Here is a 14418-nt window from a genome sequence, read left to right as displayed (position 1 = left end):
ATTATTAAGGACTTAAGTCGTCTGTGTTAATTGATTGGATTGAATACCTAACAAATGCTGATAGGTATACAATTTACATCGAACTTTGTACACGAAAAGACCTCAACTGTGTACATTTAATTTAAACCCACCTTACTAACATTACGACAAATAAGGGTTCTTTGTTGACTATAGAACGAAACCCTAAAAACCCGTAAGTACCTTAGTGACCTTAGTGTATCATTATAAAATCTTTGTGCATAAACAAAAAAGCATGCAGTTAGCTACTAACGATAATCATATACAAAATGAGTAACATATTTAAATAAGGGAATAAAATATAAAAGAGTAACAAATATTTAAATGAGGGCTATTAATGAACATTTTTTTGTATTTTTTTAAATAGGAACTGCGCGTTCACACTTATCAATAATGACTTTAAATTCGATTTACTTTAATTGAGTCAGCGGTTCGAACGGTGTGATCGATTTTCGCTTAATTTGTTTTCTGATATTTTAGATACTTACCTACTCGTCACATTCAGCCCTAGTAGCACGGTCGCATTTTTATCATTTATCACCATGCCTGTCACGTTCTAACAAGTATGTAAGTGCGAAAGTGACGGGCTTAGTGATAGTCGATAAAAATGGAACCGTGCTGAGCCCGCTGTATTCTTTATTTCTATACCTACTCAGTTTGCTTGCTTGCTCTTCCTTTTCAAAGGCTATACATTTCGTCACTTGTTTTCGGTCACTTTTGTTATTTGTAGCCTTTAAAATATTCGTTTAACATGCTAACCATCTGGAAAAGGTTTCAAAAAGCCAACAAGTTTTTGAAAGATTTGCCGTTGATTAAACAGTTATCGTAAAAAACATCACGAATAGAGAATGAGACAAAAACGAGCAGCCCAACAAAGAAAACGGTGGCAAACAGAAAACAAGTCGAGTGGGTAAAGAAACTGAGGCGAAGGCAAAATACAACGATTAAGTTTTAAAATATTTTGAAACAATTGAGACGTCAAACGTTGACACCGTTGGAACTGCCATCTCAATTATTAGATCTACAGCGTGAAGTATCTCTACATTAGATTAATGCCTAGGTAGCTATACATACACTGATCCCCATAAGCCGCTAAGGTGCGTACAATGTAATATACATTTACAATGACGCGTCCCCGCCGTCCCTAATATTCTATCTCATTCCCAATATACTTATTTCAAATCCCACTGAGATTTTTTAATTATCAGCTCTAATCGGTAGATGTTGGCAATCACTAGAATATTTGTACACCGTGGCATACACAAGGCATTCGTTCTTTTCGAAGTTAGGTATACGTCAAAAAGAGACGAACAATTTATGTCCATTCTAGATGAAGATAGACTTATTGGGACGGCAGTCGTGAACAGTTTACACGAGCAAGTTAACGCTTAGGTATTTTCATATGTGTGAAACGTGGTACTAATACTAACACCTAATTGCACAGCAGCAGCTCAGTTGCCGTTTTACGTTACAGGAACATATCACGATTAAATTCACTTTACCTATCTATATCTCACTTCTTTTTAGTCACGAATAGCGTACCGAGCGGCAGTTAAAGAAACTAAACCGGCGCGTATCGTATGCACGCCGACTCTAATATAGAATAATATTTGGCTTAAAACTTAGGTAACGGCACAGAATAAATAATAGTACTAAGTACAGAAGACTCACTCTCTAACAAAACGCGTCTGTTACGATCAGCACAGATATGGCCGCTAGGTGGCGACAGCGCCACGCGCGGCTTATGGCTTTCCTCAAAATTGGGGCCGAACGGATGCACTTTTAACTACCTGTAGCAAAGCGACGAAATCGCGGAGTGAGACACGCCTGGTAACGGCTTTTTAACACGTATTTTAAAATGAATAAGGACCACTTGCACCATTCACTAACCCGGGGTTAACCGGTTAAACCTGGAGTTACCATAGTTACCAGTACAATTTGACACTGGGTTAACGGTTTAATCGGCTAACCCCGGGTTAGTGGGATGGTGCAAGTGGCGCTAAGCGTCTGTGCAACTAAGCATTAGGGACAATTAAGCACCAGACGCGCGTAAGCTAGGCCTCGTTGCCCACGTTCCCGTAGGGGGTAAGCGGGGCGAGCGGGCGCGCCTGCGCGGTGAGCCGCGGCCGCTCGAACTTGGCCGCCGGCGCCAGCGCGCGCACGACCCCGTTCACTATGCTCACGCTGGCCAAGTTGTGCTTGGACACGGTGAACGCGGGGAGATCCTTGGCTTTGAGGGCGTCGTAGATGCGCACCAGCTTGGTGTCGAGGTCGGCGGCCAGGCGCGCGGGCGCGGCCGTCACCACGAGGCCGGGCGCGCGCGCCACGTGCTGGGAGGCCGAGTGGCTCTTTAGCCCTTGGGCGGTTTTATAGCTTTTGCCGCATTGGCATTTGTATGCCTTTTTTACCCTGAAAGGTGTAATGTTGCTTTTGAAATTTGATTGCGATTTATTTTATATCGGGCATTCTAGGTACTTATTACGATCTACTCGAGGCTCTAAAACTAAATACCTAAATCAAATGCGTCTAGGGTATAATTTTAATGTCCAAACTATCATCAATGGTCACAAAAAATAATTCGTTTCGCTGTGCCTTTCGCGACAGTATTTCATTCCCAACATTCATAATAGTCCATTCGACATTTTTCTCATGCTCTTCATCAGTGACGTCCCTATATAGCCCCGAGATAGCATAACAATTTTTCACTCTTTTCTTTTACCTTAACTCTATTGACATTGTAGGTAAAATCCGGCGCACGCGGACGCGTTATAGCGTTGCTCATATATACTTACTATTTTTCGTTAACCCGTTCAACCGCTTCGTGCAATCGCAACACTTAACGGACGCTCTAATTACTCTTTATTTAACTTATAATTGTTAATTTTAATTCCTTTCGTTTCGACAGATCCATACAGTCTAATATAATAACTCTAATAGTTACCCATATCGGTGTAAAATGATAGGTCTATCCATCAACAACCAACTATCATCTACTATAACAACTTTCGGAACAAAACCACAAGAGTTAATTGGATCATTATTGACCGACCTGACTAATCATTATAACTCATGTACGTTAGGTACCCTATCGCTTTGTGACTTTTATGGAACGCACTACAACAACAATGATAATATAGGTATATGTATATTAGATTACTTGAACTTACTTAAAAATCGATAGATGAATTTAAACCACTTTATCTATAGTTATACGAATTCAAAACTATTACCCGTTAAAATTATACAAATATTTTAAATACTCGTATCAATTCAATCCTTCGATAAGTTATAACAGAATGCCCATTAGCGCCCATTGTACCCACTGGGGTACACCTGGGTTACGGTATTAGATTCGATTGTCTACTGTAACGTCTGTAACTCTACCTATTAACAGCATTAAAAAAATGGTGGGTTCCAAAAAGTGGGTGTCGGCGCTAATGGGTTAGGTTAGGAGCCTATGTTTGATTTCATTGACTTGCCATTGAGCAATATGTGACGTGATATACACTACGTACAACTTGTACAAGCGAAACTAATTTACCTATTTACAGTTTGCTTTTTGTTTTTAATATTCTGTTATAATTATGTGGATGCATATCAAAAATTTCGAAGGTCAACGTCCAACTGCTCGTCACTAATGTCCCAGTATGTACAGTCACCATCAGATATATCGGACCGGCCAAGGTGTTCACAATATCTGAACACGCACTCTAATGCCCTGACAATAGAGGCGTGTTCAGATATTTGTGAGCGCCTTAGCCGCTCCGATATATCTGATGGCGACTGTACATGTCATCTTTAGCTAAGTTATACTTAGACAATAGAAGTGACAGCAGGGTATGTATAGATCAGTTAGATAACACGGGACATCGAGCACTACTAACACTACCTTACTTAGTCTCAAACTTTGATACACTGGTTGGTTTCTATTGTGTTAGATCTGTACCCACAGACAATCCAACCTCTAGACATAGCATAGTCGCGCTACCCCCTCTGCCACACATACGGTAGCGTTACTCCATCTTCGAGTCAATCCCGTACCGTGATTGGTCCGTGTCTTTGAACGGACCAATCACGGCACGGGATTCGCTCACCTCGTCCCCCCGCACCCCCGTATTTTTGGCATCGGTTTCATGAAAGAATTGGCCTAAGCTCAGTCTAGAGGTTGGATTGTCAGTATCTGTACCTAAAATCAAAGTTGTCATTTCGCGTGCACTGAACCCTTTTTGATATGCATCTCTCTACTGTCTGCTATCTACCCACGTTACCCATTTCTTCCAGAAATACTCCTGCGCGGTCAGACGCTTCTTAGGTCTTGGCAAATACTTTTTGGTGACGTGATTCGGCACAGTTAGAAACGGGTATTTTCTATTGAATAAATTGACATTGTTGAATTAATTTTTACACAGAATTTATATGCCCTAGAATCCCTAGATCTAATCTAGATTTCTAAATGAGTTCTCGATTCTCTTTCGCTGGCGGCGCCCGATCGGCCCGATTCGTGTACGGTTTGGAACCATAAGTAACGTCAAATATGGCGGCGGCATCTATCATGCCACAGATCTCAAATTATCCATTAATGCAAATTTTAAGTCTAAAGTGGAGGACCTGCGTGTTGTTATTTTCCTCAATCGATATAAACATTATTAAAAATATTTGACACAATCTGTCGTATATCAAGCACAGCTACGCCCCAACGTTTGATTTTTTCCAAAATGTCAATATCCAGAGAGGAAAATGGTGACTACGTTTGTATGAAGAAGCGGCCGTCCCCTTTCCTCTTAACGAACAAAGATAAGGTCGATGACGCTGATATGTAGAAGGTTTGGTGCAACCGGTCCTTATACAATTGGGTTAATCAACTTTTTCTTGTCACACGTTGCTATGGTTACGGTCTCCTGAATCACTCTTAAAATTCTAGGTATTTCGTATTAAAAAAAAAAAGTTTATTAAATTCAGAAATCATGCTTACAACTAATTACATATATTCTTCTGCCAAACCACAGAGTGGTTTGTTGGCAGACGAGGCTCCTTTATGTTTATGCAAGCTAGGTAGTTGATATGTAACTTAAACTTAGGTAAGTATCTACTTAACCCTTTACCGCATGAGCAGCCCTATATGGCAACTATTAAAGTTCATTTGAACCAAACTTGCATTTTATGGTATTAGTTATAAGACCTTTTCATAATGGGACATCTACTGAGCATGTTAGTAGAATATGGTACAGCAGTTCTAACAATCTATGCTACTATTGTCTCCTCGCTGATGGGACAGAATAACAACAAAAAATAGTTGATTGACCCAATTGCATTCTTCATTCAAGTCAACCAAATTAAAGTGAGGTGGGAATGGGCTGGTCATATGGCACGAAAGACCAACTCGTGGAGTAAACGAATACTCGAGTGGCGACCATGGGGGAAGAACGTCCTCCAAGTAGACCCAATATGCGTTCGGAAGATGACATCAAAAGGACTGCGGGGATGAGATGGCTCCAGGTTGCACAGAACCGTGACGAATGGCGAAAAATGAAGGAGGCTAAAGAAAGAGAGAGAGAGAGAGAGAGAACCAAATTATAGGTGAACCAGGATCTATTGAGGGTGCGCCATGTTACGGAAATTTGTTGGTACTAATTTCTAGCAATGGCAACAATTTTAATAATAGACAACATCTACCCTCTATGATAGTTGTCAATATTGACAATGTAAACATTGCTTTGTCTAGTTTCGTGTGAATTATTATTAGACTGCAATAATCATGCCGAAAGTTTTAGATTTTACAGAGAAAAAAGTTGTAAATAGTGTATATAGTTATTTATTGGAAAAAAACGTGCGGAAGAGAAATTTCTTCCATTAAAAAACATAACGAAATTAACATCTGAATTGACGGGTAAGTTTCAAACTTATGGGCAAATGTCACTATAGTCAGGTCGTCACGATTTGGTTGATGTCTTGTAATAATGTTATTTGTAAAATTATCTATATAAATTCTTACTTATAAATCTTGCGTTACTTATTGACTTTACGCTATTCATTTTATCTAAATCGAGTCAGCCATTTAAGCGTAAAAACCGAAGAAATATCCAAACATCAAACTTCGCACTTATTAAAGTTGTCGGACTAAAACAAAAATCATCTGCCAATTTCCATTGTCCCCACTATACAAATTGTTGCTATATAAAGCTGGTCAACCAAATCTTGTCAGTAAAAAAAGGCGCGAAATTCAAATTTTCTATGGGAAAACATCCCTTCGCGCCTACATTTTTCAAATTTGCCGCCTTTTTCTACTGACAAGATTTAGTTGACCATCTATAAAATTCAAAACGAGCGCCCTCATGACAATACTCCCAAAGTTCTGGTTTACCTATAAAAGCAAAAGGTACTGACTTGCCGTCTTTCTTGTGGCCGTTCTTGGAGTGGTACTTGATGCCGTTGACGTTCTTGTAGCGCTTCTTGCAGCCGGGCACGGGGCACGCGAACGGCTTGTCTTGCACCGTCGGGCCCGCCGCGGACGCTGCGCCTAGGCGACTGCGAATACTATAGTTTGTAGCTTTCTAGTAGACCCCGAAGGCTTATCCTATTGTCTATTGTTCAGTAAAACCGCACGTGCTACTTACCTGCAAAAAAGGGTCCTAATTATTCTATTTGGCACCTGAGCGCGGGCTAGTCCAACGCTCAGAAAACCAGTGTAGGTGCGCTCTCCGATAACGCGCCTTTGTTACGCATCTCGATGACACATTTTAGACTGGTTCTGTAGCGTTCGACTCGCCGGCACTCAGTAACCGAAGTACCGATTTTTTATGCAGGTGGTTGTGGCACGTGGCACGAGCGGTTTTTCTTAACAATAGACAATAGGATTAGCCTTCGGGGTCTATTAGAAAGCTACAAACTATACTAATATTGTAGCTGTGCTAACTGCATAAATATAATCGGCGTACAGTCAGCAGCAGAAGTTGCTAAGCAGGCGAGGTGTTCAAAATTATCTTGACGCACTCTTATTCTCTTAACAATAAAGTCGCGTCAAGATCATTTTGAACACCTCGCCCGCTTAGCAACTATTGCTGCTGACTATACCTATAAGGCGAGTGGTATAGTTATTCTCTCTGGCAATCACCAGGCGTATTCCGACGATTCCCAGCAGCTTGCCTGTTTTGAGACAATTTACCGACGACGACGATTTGATTTTTATTCTGGTTTAACAATGCTTTTGGATCTAAATTTGTATTAATTGTGATTTATCTGTAATAAGTAAAATAAAAAAAATACTGACGGAAATGCCACTCAATTCTAAATACTCTTCAATACAAGCTCAGAAATCAATGGATCAAATACTATAGTAACCCAAGATCCCGGCATAGTTTTGAATTTTATGACTATTCCTCTGAGCTTGGGGCTCCTTAGGTATATTGAATTATTGATTATGACTGTTACTTTTGGCTTTATTTAACTAAGTGTGTTTAGTTTACATAGAGTGTGGGCTTACTTGACACCATAACGCAGTATGTATTCGGAGCTATATTCCTCAACAGTAGTCCAAGAATCATTGCTGTCTTCCGACGGGCTCAGCATTTCGTCCTCGTCCATGTCGCTGCCTGCAACAACATCAACAATATGTACTGTCACTAACTTGCAAGAGGCTAATCAATGTTGATATAGGTACCCGAGAACCCTGTACATATGTCTATACGTATGTATGTAGAATGGTATATAATGATAGACCCCCTAATTTTCTTGTTTTTGGAGTTAGGAACTCGAAGCTTTAGACAATAAAAAAATCCAAAGATTAGCTTGGTTTTTTATCAGTTTATCACTGTTGCAAAGTATGTAAGAAATTAAGTACTTACCTATAAGTACTATTTTTATTTTTTATTTATTTATTTAAACATCATTGCACAATAAAAAAAAACACAAATGGCGGACTTAATGCCTTAAGGCATTCTCTACCCTTCAACCATTGGGTCAAACAGAAAACTTGTACTATCGCTATGATAAGTAATAAAGTAGGTACCTACTTATGATGTTTTGAGAACTATTCGACCATGTACACTTACCAGTAGGGGTGCTGCTTCGGACAGATGGTGTTTTGGGTGCAGAGAGCAGGCGCCGCCGAACCTCGGCCACCGGGGGCACGTTTTGGATCTCCCGCCTGGAAGCCTCGGTGAAAAACTTCAACACATAACTTAACGGAATACACGACGGCTGGGAAGCCTCTTTTTGTTCAACGACGGCAGGGTCATAATCTGAAAATGCAATTCGTGAGCTTTAAAGTTCTGATCGTGGACAACTGATCACTGATCAGCTGTTAAATCAAAACAGCTGATTTTAGTAAACAAACGCCTTAGCACAAAAACAATGTAGCAAATATTTCGATCGAACACACATAAATATAAAATAACTTAATCACGGCGGTACAATAATTTATTTATATTAGCATCTCGTAAAATAGAAGATATCTCAAATAAAAATTAATATTGCCGCGATGCCCTCGAAGCAGAAATGCTTTACAATACTGACAACATAAAGGAACTTCACAACTACGCAAAGATGGGAGGGATCATAAATATAAAACAATTATTCGTCATGTATAGAAAGAAGATGGGATGAATATTTTATATTTACCGATATGGACGGCTTCGATGTGTTCAATTAAGTCCGCTAATCTTGGAAAAGTTATGCCACAGCCGTTGTATTTACATATGTTTATCATGAAGACGGCCATCTTCGTACAGATGTTGATGTACTGAGTCAAACTCAAGACTAGACTCAACGTTAACTTTTCTTATCATTCGTCACATAGCTATAAAAAAGTCATTTATCAAGAAGTTCAAAGCAATAAATTAATACATCAATAAATTATCTGTATCTCATAATAAGTATACTTTTAGTTATTAGCATTTTAAAATAATAAGTACTGTAATACTATCAAAGTGATCAATAGTTGGCTATACGTCACGTACTGCGCTGACCTCAAACGTTTCATCCAATAGGAGTGCGCGATATATACTCTGTTTCACTTTACCACTCCGAAATTGAACATTCCAAAGGCCGGTCTCCTCCTTCGCGGTGTTCTTTGGTAAGTGCGGTGAAAAATTGGTGAATCTAATCGTGAAAAAGTGTTAAATTTATTAGCCATCCTCTACCAGCCAGTGACAAAACCGATACATAAAGATTTACAGTGGGTGTCAGTGTCAATATTTTTGCGGTATTTCGAAGGTTGACAGTATAATTCGTATTCATAGTCGGCTCGGAAAAGTCGCCATTTTTCAATCGTAAATTGATTATTTCTACTGAAATTATCAAGAAACAACTTAAAATTCAAGTCTCAGTGATACCAAATATGTAATAATTGTTTACTAGTGTTGATTGGGCGGCCTGCAACTCCTCCGTTACGTAGTCTCCCGAATTACGTAACGCTCTGCGGTTCGTCGGTCAAACTGTCAAGTCTTAGACTTGTATAAGTATCCTTCAGATCTGTGCTAGTGCCCTTACCGGATACTCATCTCTTGCTTCGGTTTCTTTCAGTTGTTGCTCGCCGCACCTAAACCAATACAAAATGCTGTCTGCCGCTAGATTGATCGCCCCTGCTGCCAGGTCTGCTGTAAGTAACCCTACTTGTCCTGTATTTTTATGTAGATTAGACATACGGACTTCTTTTAAAGGAATTACTGTTCAATTACTTGAATATAACACAGTATCATTCATATTGTACACAGTGTAATTACATTGACCTTGTATGTTTCTGATTGTCCACCGGTGTCTCCTGATAAGCAATAACTCTTTGAATGACATGAAATTTACTGCTGACACTACAAATTGCCTGAAAATCAATATTGGTTGAACTTCTACTAGGGTGTTATATAATTACATAATCTCATATCATGGTGATAATTTATAATGATAACTGATCAACTGAAAGTTAATGAACTAAAGCGCTTCCTTCGAAGTGTCTGAAACAAGTTCTCAGTTATTGATTTTATTAGATAACCTCTTGACATCTTACAAATGGGAATAATCCTACTGACATCTACATAACCTAACTTAGTTTTAATGATATTAAAGTCACCTGATTACACAACTACTACAGAATATCATTCATTCTTATTAATTACTATAGAATTGCCAGCAGTTTAAGGATCCTATTAAAGTACAGTTTTATGTATGAAAACCTTACAATGTCATATAATTTTTAACTTATTTTTGTGCATTGGTGATCAGTTTGTACTCCCAGATAGTAATATGGAGGAAAAAATCCCTGGCATTGGGAAATAGGCTAATTAATAATTGGGTATTCATTCCAGATCTTCAGCAACACAGCGCTGGTCCGACCACTGGCTGCTGTCCCATCCCAGACACAGATTGTGCCCGCTGCCCCCGCCCAGCTCTCAGCAGTCCGCTCCTTCCAGACCACAGCAGTCTCGAAAGACATTGACTCTGCTGCCAAATTCATTGGGGCTGGTGCCGCGACAGTCGGAGTAGCTGGGTCTGGTATGTACCTTAATGCCTCATTTATTCAGCTTCTGTGTCTGTGCCTTGATAATCATTTAAATTTTTAATTCCCTATATCTTTCCTTTGCTAATTCACTGACAATGTTTGAGCCCTTTGCAGCCAGGTAGTTGATTGCATAACACTGCAGTATAATGGTTGGCTTTTTCTTTAATTGATGGGTGTTTTAGTGCTCATGGCATCAAAAGGTTTTAATGATACTAATTTATGTGTTTCCCTTATGTGCACTTCTAGGAATTACTAAATGATACCCAAATCACTTCTATAATGTTTTTCAAAACAGACACCTAGTTTAGTTCAACACATACTGGAATGTTTCTGATTGATTATGATAAAAACTTAACTCTACCTATTGGTTGAGGCATTTTATTTTATACAAGTATACTTACATGCAATAAAACATTTTGAGAATTTGGGTATCATTTGCTTGTTCACTTCCTAATCCTTACACGTTTCACTTAAAGGTATTGGTATTGGTGTGGTGTTTGGATGCTTGATCATGGGTTACGCACGAAACCCCTCCCTAAAGCAGCAGATATTCTCATATGCTATCCTGGGATTTGCACTGTCAGAAGCTATGGGATTGTTCTGCTTAATGATAGCCTTCTTGATGTTATTCGCCTTTTAGATGTTATGTTTCAAGTGGGGCCTATCCATGCCTTTTAATGTACATAATAATACAAAAAAATGGATTTGCTCCCAGAAGATAGAATTCAGGTAAGGCAGCTTAAATGTTTGTAGTTAGTCAGTTCTATATTTACTTTGCTGTAGAACCTAGTAATTCTATTAATTTACCTCTGGTCTACAATATTTAATTGGAGAGTTTACCCATTTTTAACCGACTTCTTCATCATTGAATTAGTAGGAGGGGGAAAATTATAGACCCTTTTATAAATTTGGAGTAATTAACCTATTAAAATAACTAGCAGTAAATATGGGACATAAACATACCATTTGATTTTTGAGCTGAAACTGCAGCCTGGTTGAGAGACAAAATTATAACTGAGTTGGTACACATTTGTAGATTAGAATTTCAGAATACGTGAGTGACCCGCTTTTAATATGTCTGTGTCTCACGGAAGTTTTGTTATTAGAATTTCAGAACCCCTTATTTAAAATTGTTATGTTAAAGTAGTTAATGAGATGATTGTACATTCCAGGTGCTGGTATTGGAACGGTGTTCGGCTCCCTGATCATCGGCTACGCCAGGAACCCATCCCTCAAGCAGCAGCTGTTCTCATACGCCATCCTGGGCTTCGCCCTGTCCGAGGCTATGGGTCTCTTCTGTCTTATGATGGCGTTCCTGCTGCTGTTCGCTTTCTAAGCCGTTTACTTTATAAGAACACTACAACTGCCACCAAACTGAAGAAAGAGGTTTCAAGTGTAATATCTTCTAGGGGTCGGCCATGGAATCGAATGTGTGGAAACCTCACCCTCATAGTGATGCAAGGACTGAAATAATGTGTTACACTTGTCAGTGCGCGTCATCAGGAATGCAATTATTTAATTATGTAGTATAAATGAAAATGTGCAAATAAAATGTTGTACGTAAACATTAACTTGGATGCTGCAATTATTTCTATTCCTGATTTTTGGTAGACTGTTTCTCTGAATCATGTTATTCATATATTTATCTCGAGTTTAATGTTGAGAAGTCGATGACATTTACTAAGCCAGTGAATGCGTGTATGCGTGTACGAATTTTCATCGACTTAAATGCGTTATCCTGTTCGAGAATGTGAGCAATATGTATTGTACATTTTTAGGGCGATTAAATGATACTAAACACTCCCATTGGCCCTTTATTTTTTCTACACGAAGTTAAATATCGCTCTCTGTCTTAAACCTAACGTTGTGAGAGACGAAATATAACGAGCGATATATCGTAAGATACCAAAATATATTACAGCTTCGTGTGTGGACTCTGTCAAATAGTACGTAAATGATATCGGCATATGATGCTAAGACCGTGACTTATTTTTCAAGTGTTTTTCAATAAAAAAGACCCGTCAAGATTGTTTACCTTCAGGGCTCGGAACCGGTTTTTTTCTAAAACCCAAAATAGCCCAATATTTATAATTATTTTATGCTCTTGACGTAGGACTGAATCATGTATTTAGGTAATAACTTCGTATTTTTAGATTGTCCCAATGTCAAATGAAATAATAAACCAAAGAACGTAATAATACCGGTATTTTTTGTTTGAAGAAAAAACCGGTTCCGAGCCTTGTTTCTTTTTTCTAATGCTAAAAAACGAACTAAGTAGAGTCTGTCCGGAAAAAGAAGAGTCGTGGAATGTAAGTATTGGGCCCCATACATTCCACGACTCTTCTCTTTCCGCACAGACTATATAGCTGTCCCATGTCAGTGCTTCAATAGACAATGTTCACAGGGTTAACAAAATTGTAAACCTTTAAGTAAAGGATGTAATTAATACGAGACAGTTTTATTAACAAATTTATTGCAAATACAGAAAGTTTTATGACGAAAAAATCTAAATCTAAGCGACTACCCCCGCCCGGAGAGAAAGCTCTCGTAGATGTGAGGGCATATACGGTATACCTCAATGCGGAGGTAATCACTTAAAATTAAAATTAGTCAACTGAAAGATTTGGTAAAAGTGCCTGGCATTTATAATGCGTTATAATTTTTACACATAATTTTAAATGAGTTTCCAAAATGAATACAATCCAAAAAAAAATGTGGAATGGATCCACTTTGCTATGTCAAAAACACACAAAAAACATCGTTCTCAAAGAAATGTAACAACTATTCTAGCCCCACAAATAAACCACAAACTTATATTTATTTATGGAAGGTTGTTGGTGTTCATACAATATCACTCTAAATTCTTGTACATCTCGGGGTCAAGACTAATTATCTAGATAAAGATCTTAATTTAATTTCTTCAACCACACTATACTCGCAATGTGCCATCTTTAAGCTAATACTAACAATTCGAATAAATGTTACATAAAATACGTTATAATGTAAATACTATAGCAGCGTCAACGTATACCTAGCGGTAATAAAACGGCATATCGTAAAAACAAACATTAATTAGCTTAATAGTTAGCCACATTGACGTTTTTGTTGTATCTAATCTAACCAATTCAATTATCCTGACAAAATGTAATAATCATCATCATGCAAGTTTGAAATATGAAAAGGGTGGCGCCAAAATGGCAAATGAGAAAAAAAAGTTTTTAAAGACGCGAGTGTGGCGGGGGCCAAAAATACACTTGAAAACTTCAACAAAGGGCGCCATAATCCGATTCCACTGCAATCGAGTCTATATCATCGTTATAGTACAATCATTGTAATGTACTCTCCAAGCCCATTAACACATTATACATCATTCGCGATATTTGAACACAGATTTCGACATAAGGAGGAGTACTTTCACTACTGTTACACACGAAATATCTCAAACGTAACATGTTCGCGCATTCTATGTAATCCGATTTTTTGTATAAGTTGTACTGTACCGATTTAAAAGCATAATAAAAGCTGACACCTAACAATAAGGTCATTCCGTGTGTAACCTCTTATTATTTATTTATAAATATTACTACATTATAATATACAATTCCGATATCGCATACATCCGAGTGGCAAAAATGATCGGTATACTCCTTGTTTTACTACGTACGCCTTCTAAACACGACAAATATTTCCTTGCCAATCGATAATGGCTTTTGCTGAAGATGTTGAAGTACTCATATTGACTAATGTCTTAAAATATTAATAAAGAGTGTTTGAATTCAGGTCCCCAGTGTAAGGCCTGCCAAGGCCCAGATCTAAACCCACACTGCAGCAGTACACCTCACCTAATTTTCTACAATATCCTACATTTCCTTGAGAATAGATGCACTCTGCAAACATGCATACCTATTATC

At 38.4% G+C, this 14418-nt stretch overlaps 2 protein-coding genes across 3 annotated transcripts; one reads left to right on the top strand and one right to left on the bottom strand.

The window, feature by feature from the left end:
• Nucleotides 1-2072: 2072 nt before the first annotated feature.
• On the bottom strand, nt 2073-8847 carry LOC134656011 (juxtaposed with another zinc finger protein 1). Its single transcript, XM_063511530.1, has 5 exons — nt 8635-8847; nt 8067-8255; nt 7499-7607; nt 6403-6543; nt 2073-2427 (listed from the first exon to the last, which is right to left on the bottom strand). Exons 1-5 carry the CDS (start codon nt 8732-8734, stop codon nt 2073-2075), a joined length of 894 nt encoding a protein of 297 aa, XP_063367600.1. The 5' UTR covers nt 8735-8847.
• A 110-nt stretch (nt 8848-8957) lies between these two features.
• LOC134662058 (ATP synthase lipid-binding protein, mitochondrial) lies at nt 8958-12313 on the top strand. Of its 2 annotated transcripts, none has more exons than XM_063518332.1 (4): nt 8958-9088; nt 9538-9613; nt 10314-10500; nt 11680-12313. In XM_063518332.1, the coding sequence occupies exons 2-4, from the start codon at nt 9569-9571 to the stop codon at nt 11841-11843; spliced, it is 396 nt and encodes a 131-aa protein (XP_063374402.1). In that variant the 5' UTR covers nt 8958-9088; nt 9538-9568; the 3' UTR covers nt 11844-12313. The 2 variants fall into 2 exon arrangements, with proteins under 2 accessions (XP_063374402.1, XP_063374403.1); XM_063518333.1 differs by lacking the exon at nt 8958-9088 and adding an exon at nt 9144-9190.
• The last annotated feature ends 2105 nt before the right edge of the window (nt 12314-14418 follow it).

The sequence above is a fragment of the Cydia amplana genome, chromosome 2, assembly GCF_948474715.1.
Source record: "Cydia amplana chromosome 2, ilCydAmpl1.1, whole genome shotgun sequence".
Taxonomy (NCBI): domain Eukaryota; kingdom Metazoa; phylum Arthropoda; class Insecta; order Lepidoptera; family Tortricidae; genus Cydia; species Cydia amplana.
This window is presented reverse-complemented; position numbering and strand designations above follow the sequence as displayed.

Excerpts from the sequence above, each read along its gene's own strand:
- LOC134656011 (XM_063511530.1), bottom strand. The coding sequence starts at position 8,734 with ATGGCCGTCTTCATGATAAACATATGTAAATACAACGGCTGTGGCATA. Across the intron at positions 8,256-8,634 it reads CATCGAAGCCGTCCATATCG|ATTATGACCCTGCCGTCGTT; the intron begins GTAAATATAAAA and ends TTGCATTTTCAG. Across the intron at positions 7,608-8,066 it reads CCGAAGCAGCACCCCTACTG|GCAGCGACATGGACGAGGAC; the intron begins GTAAGTGTACAT and ends ATGTTGTTGCAG.
- LOC134662058 (XM_063518332.1), top strand. The coding sequence starts at position 9,569 with ATGCTGTCTGCCGCTAGATTGATCGCCCCTGCTGCCAGGTCTGCT. Across the intron at positions 9,614-10,313 it reads CCCCTGCTGCCAGGTCTGCT|ATCTTCAGCAACACAGCGCT; the intron begins GTAAGTAACCCT and ends TATTCATTCCAG. Across the intron at positions 10,501-11,679 it reads AGTCGGAGTAGCTGGGTCTG|GTGCTGGTATTGGAACGGTG; the intron begins GTATGTACCTTA and ends TGTACATTCCAG.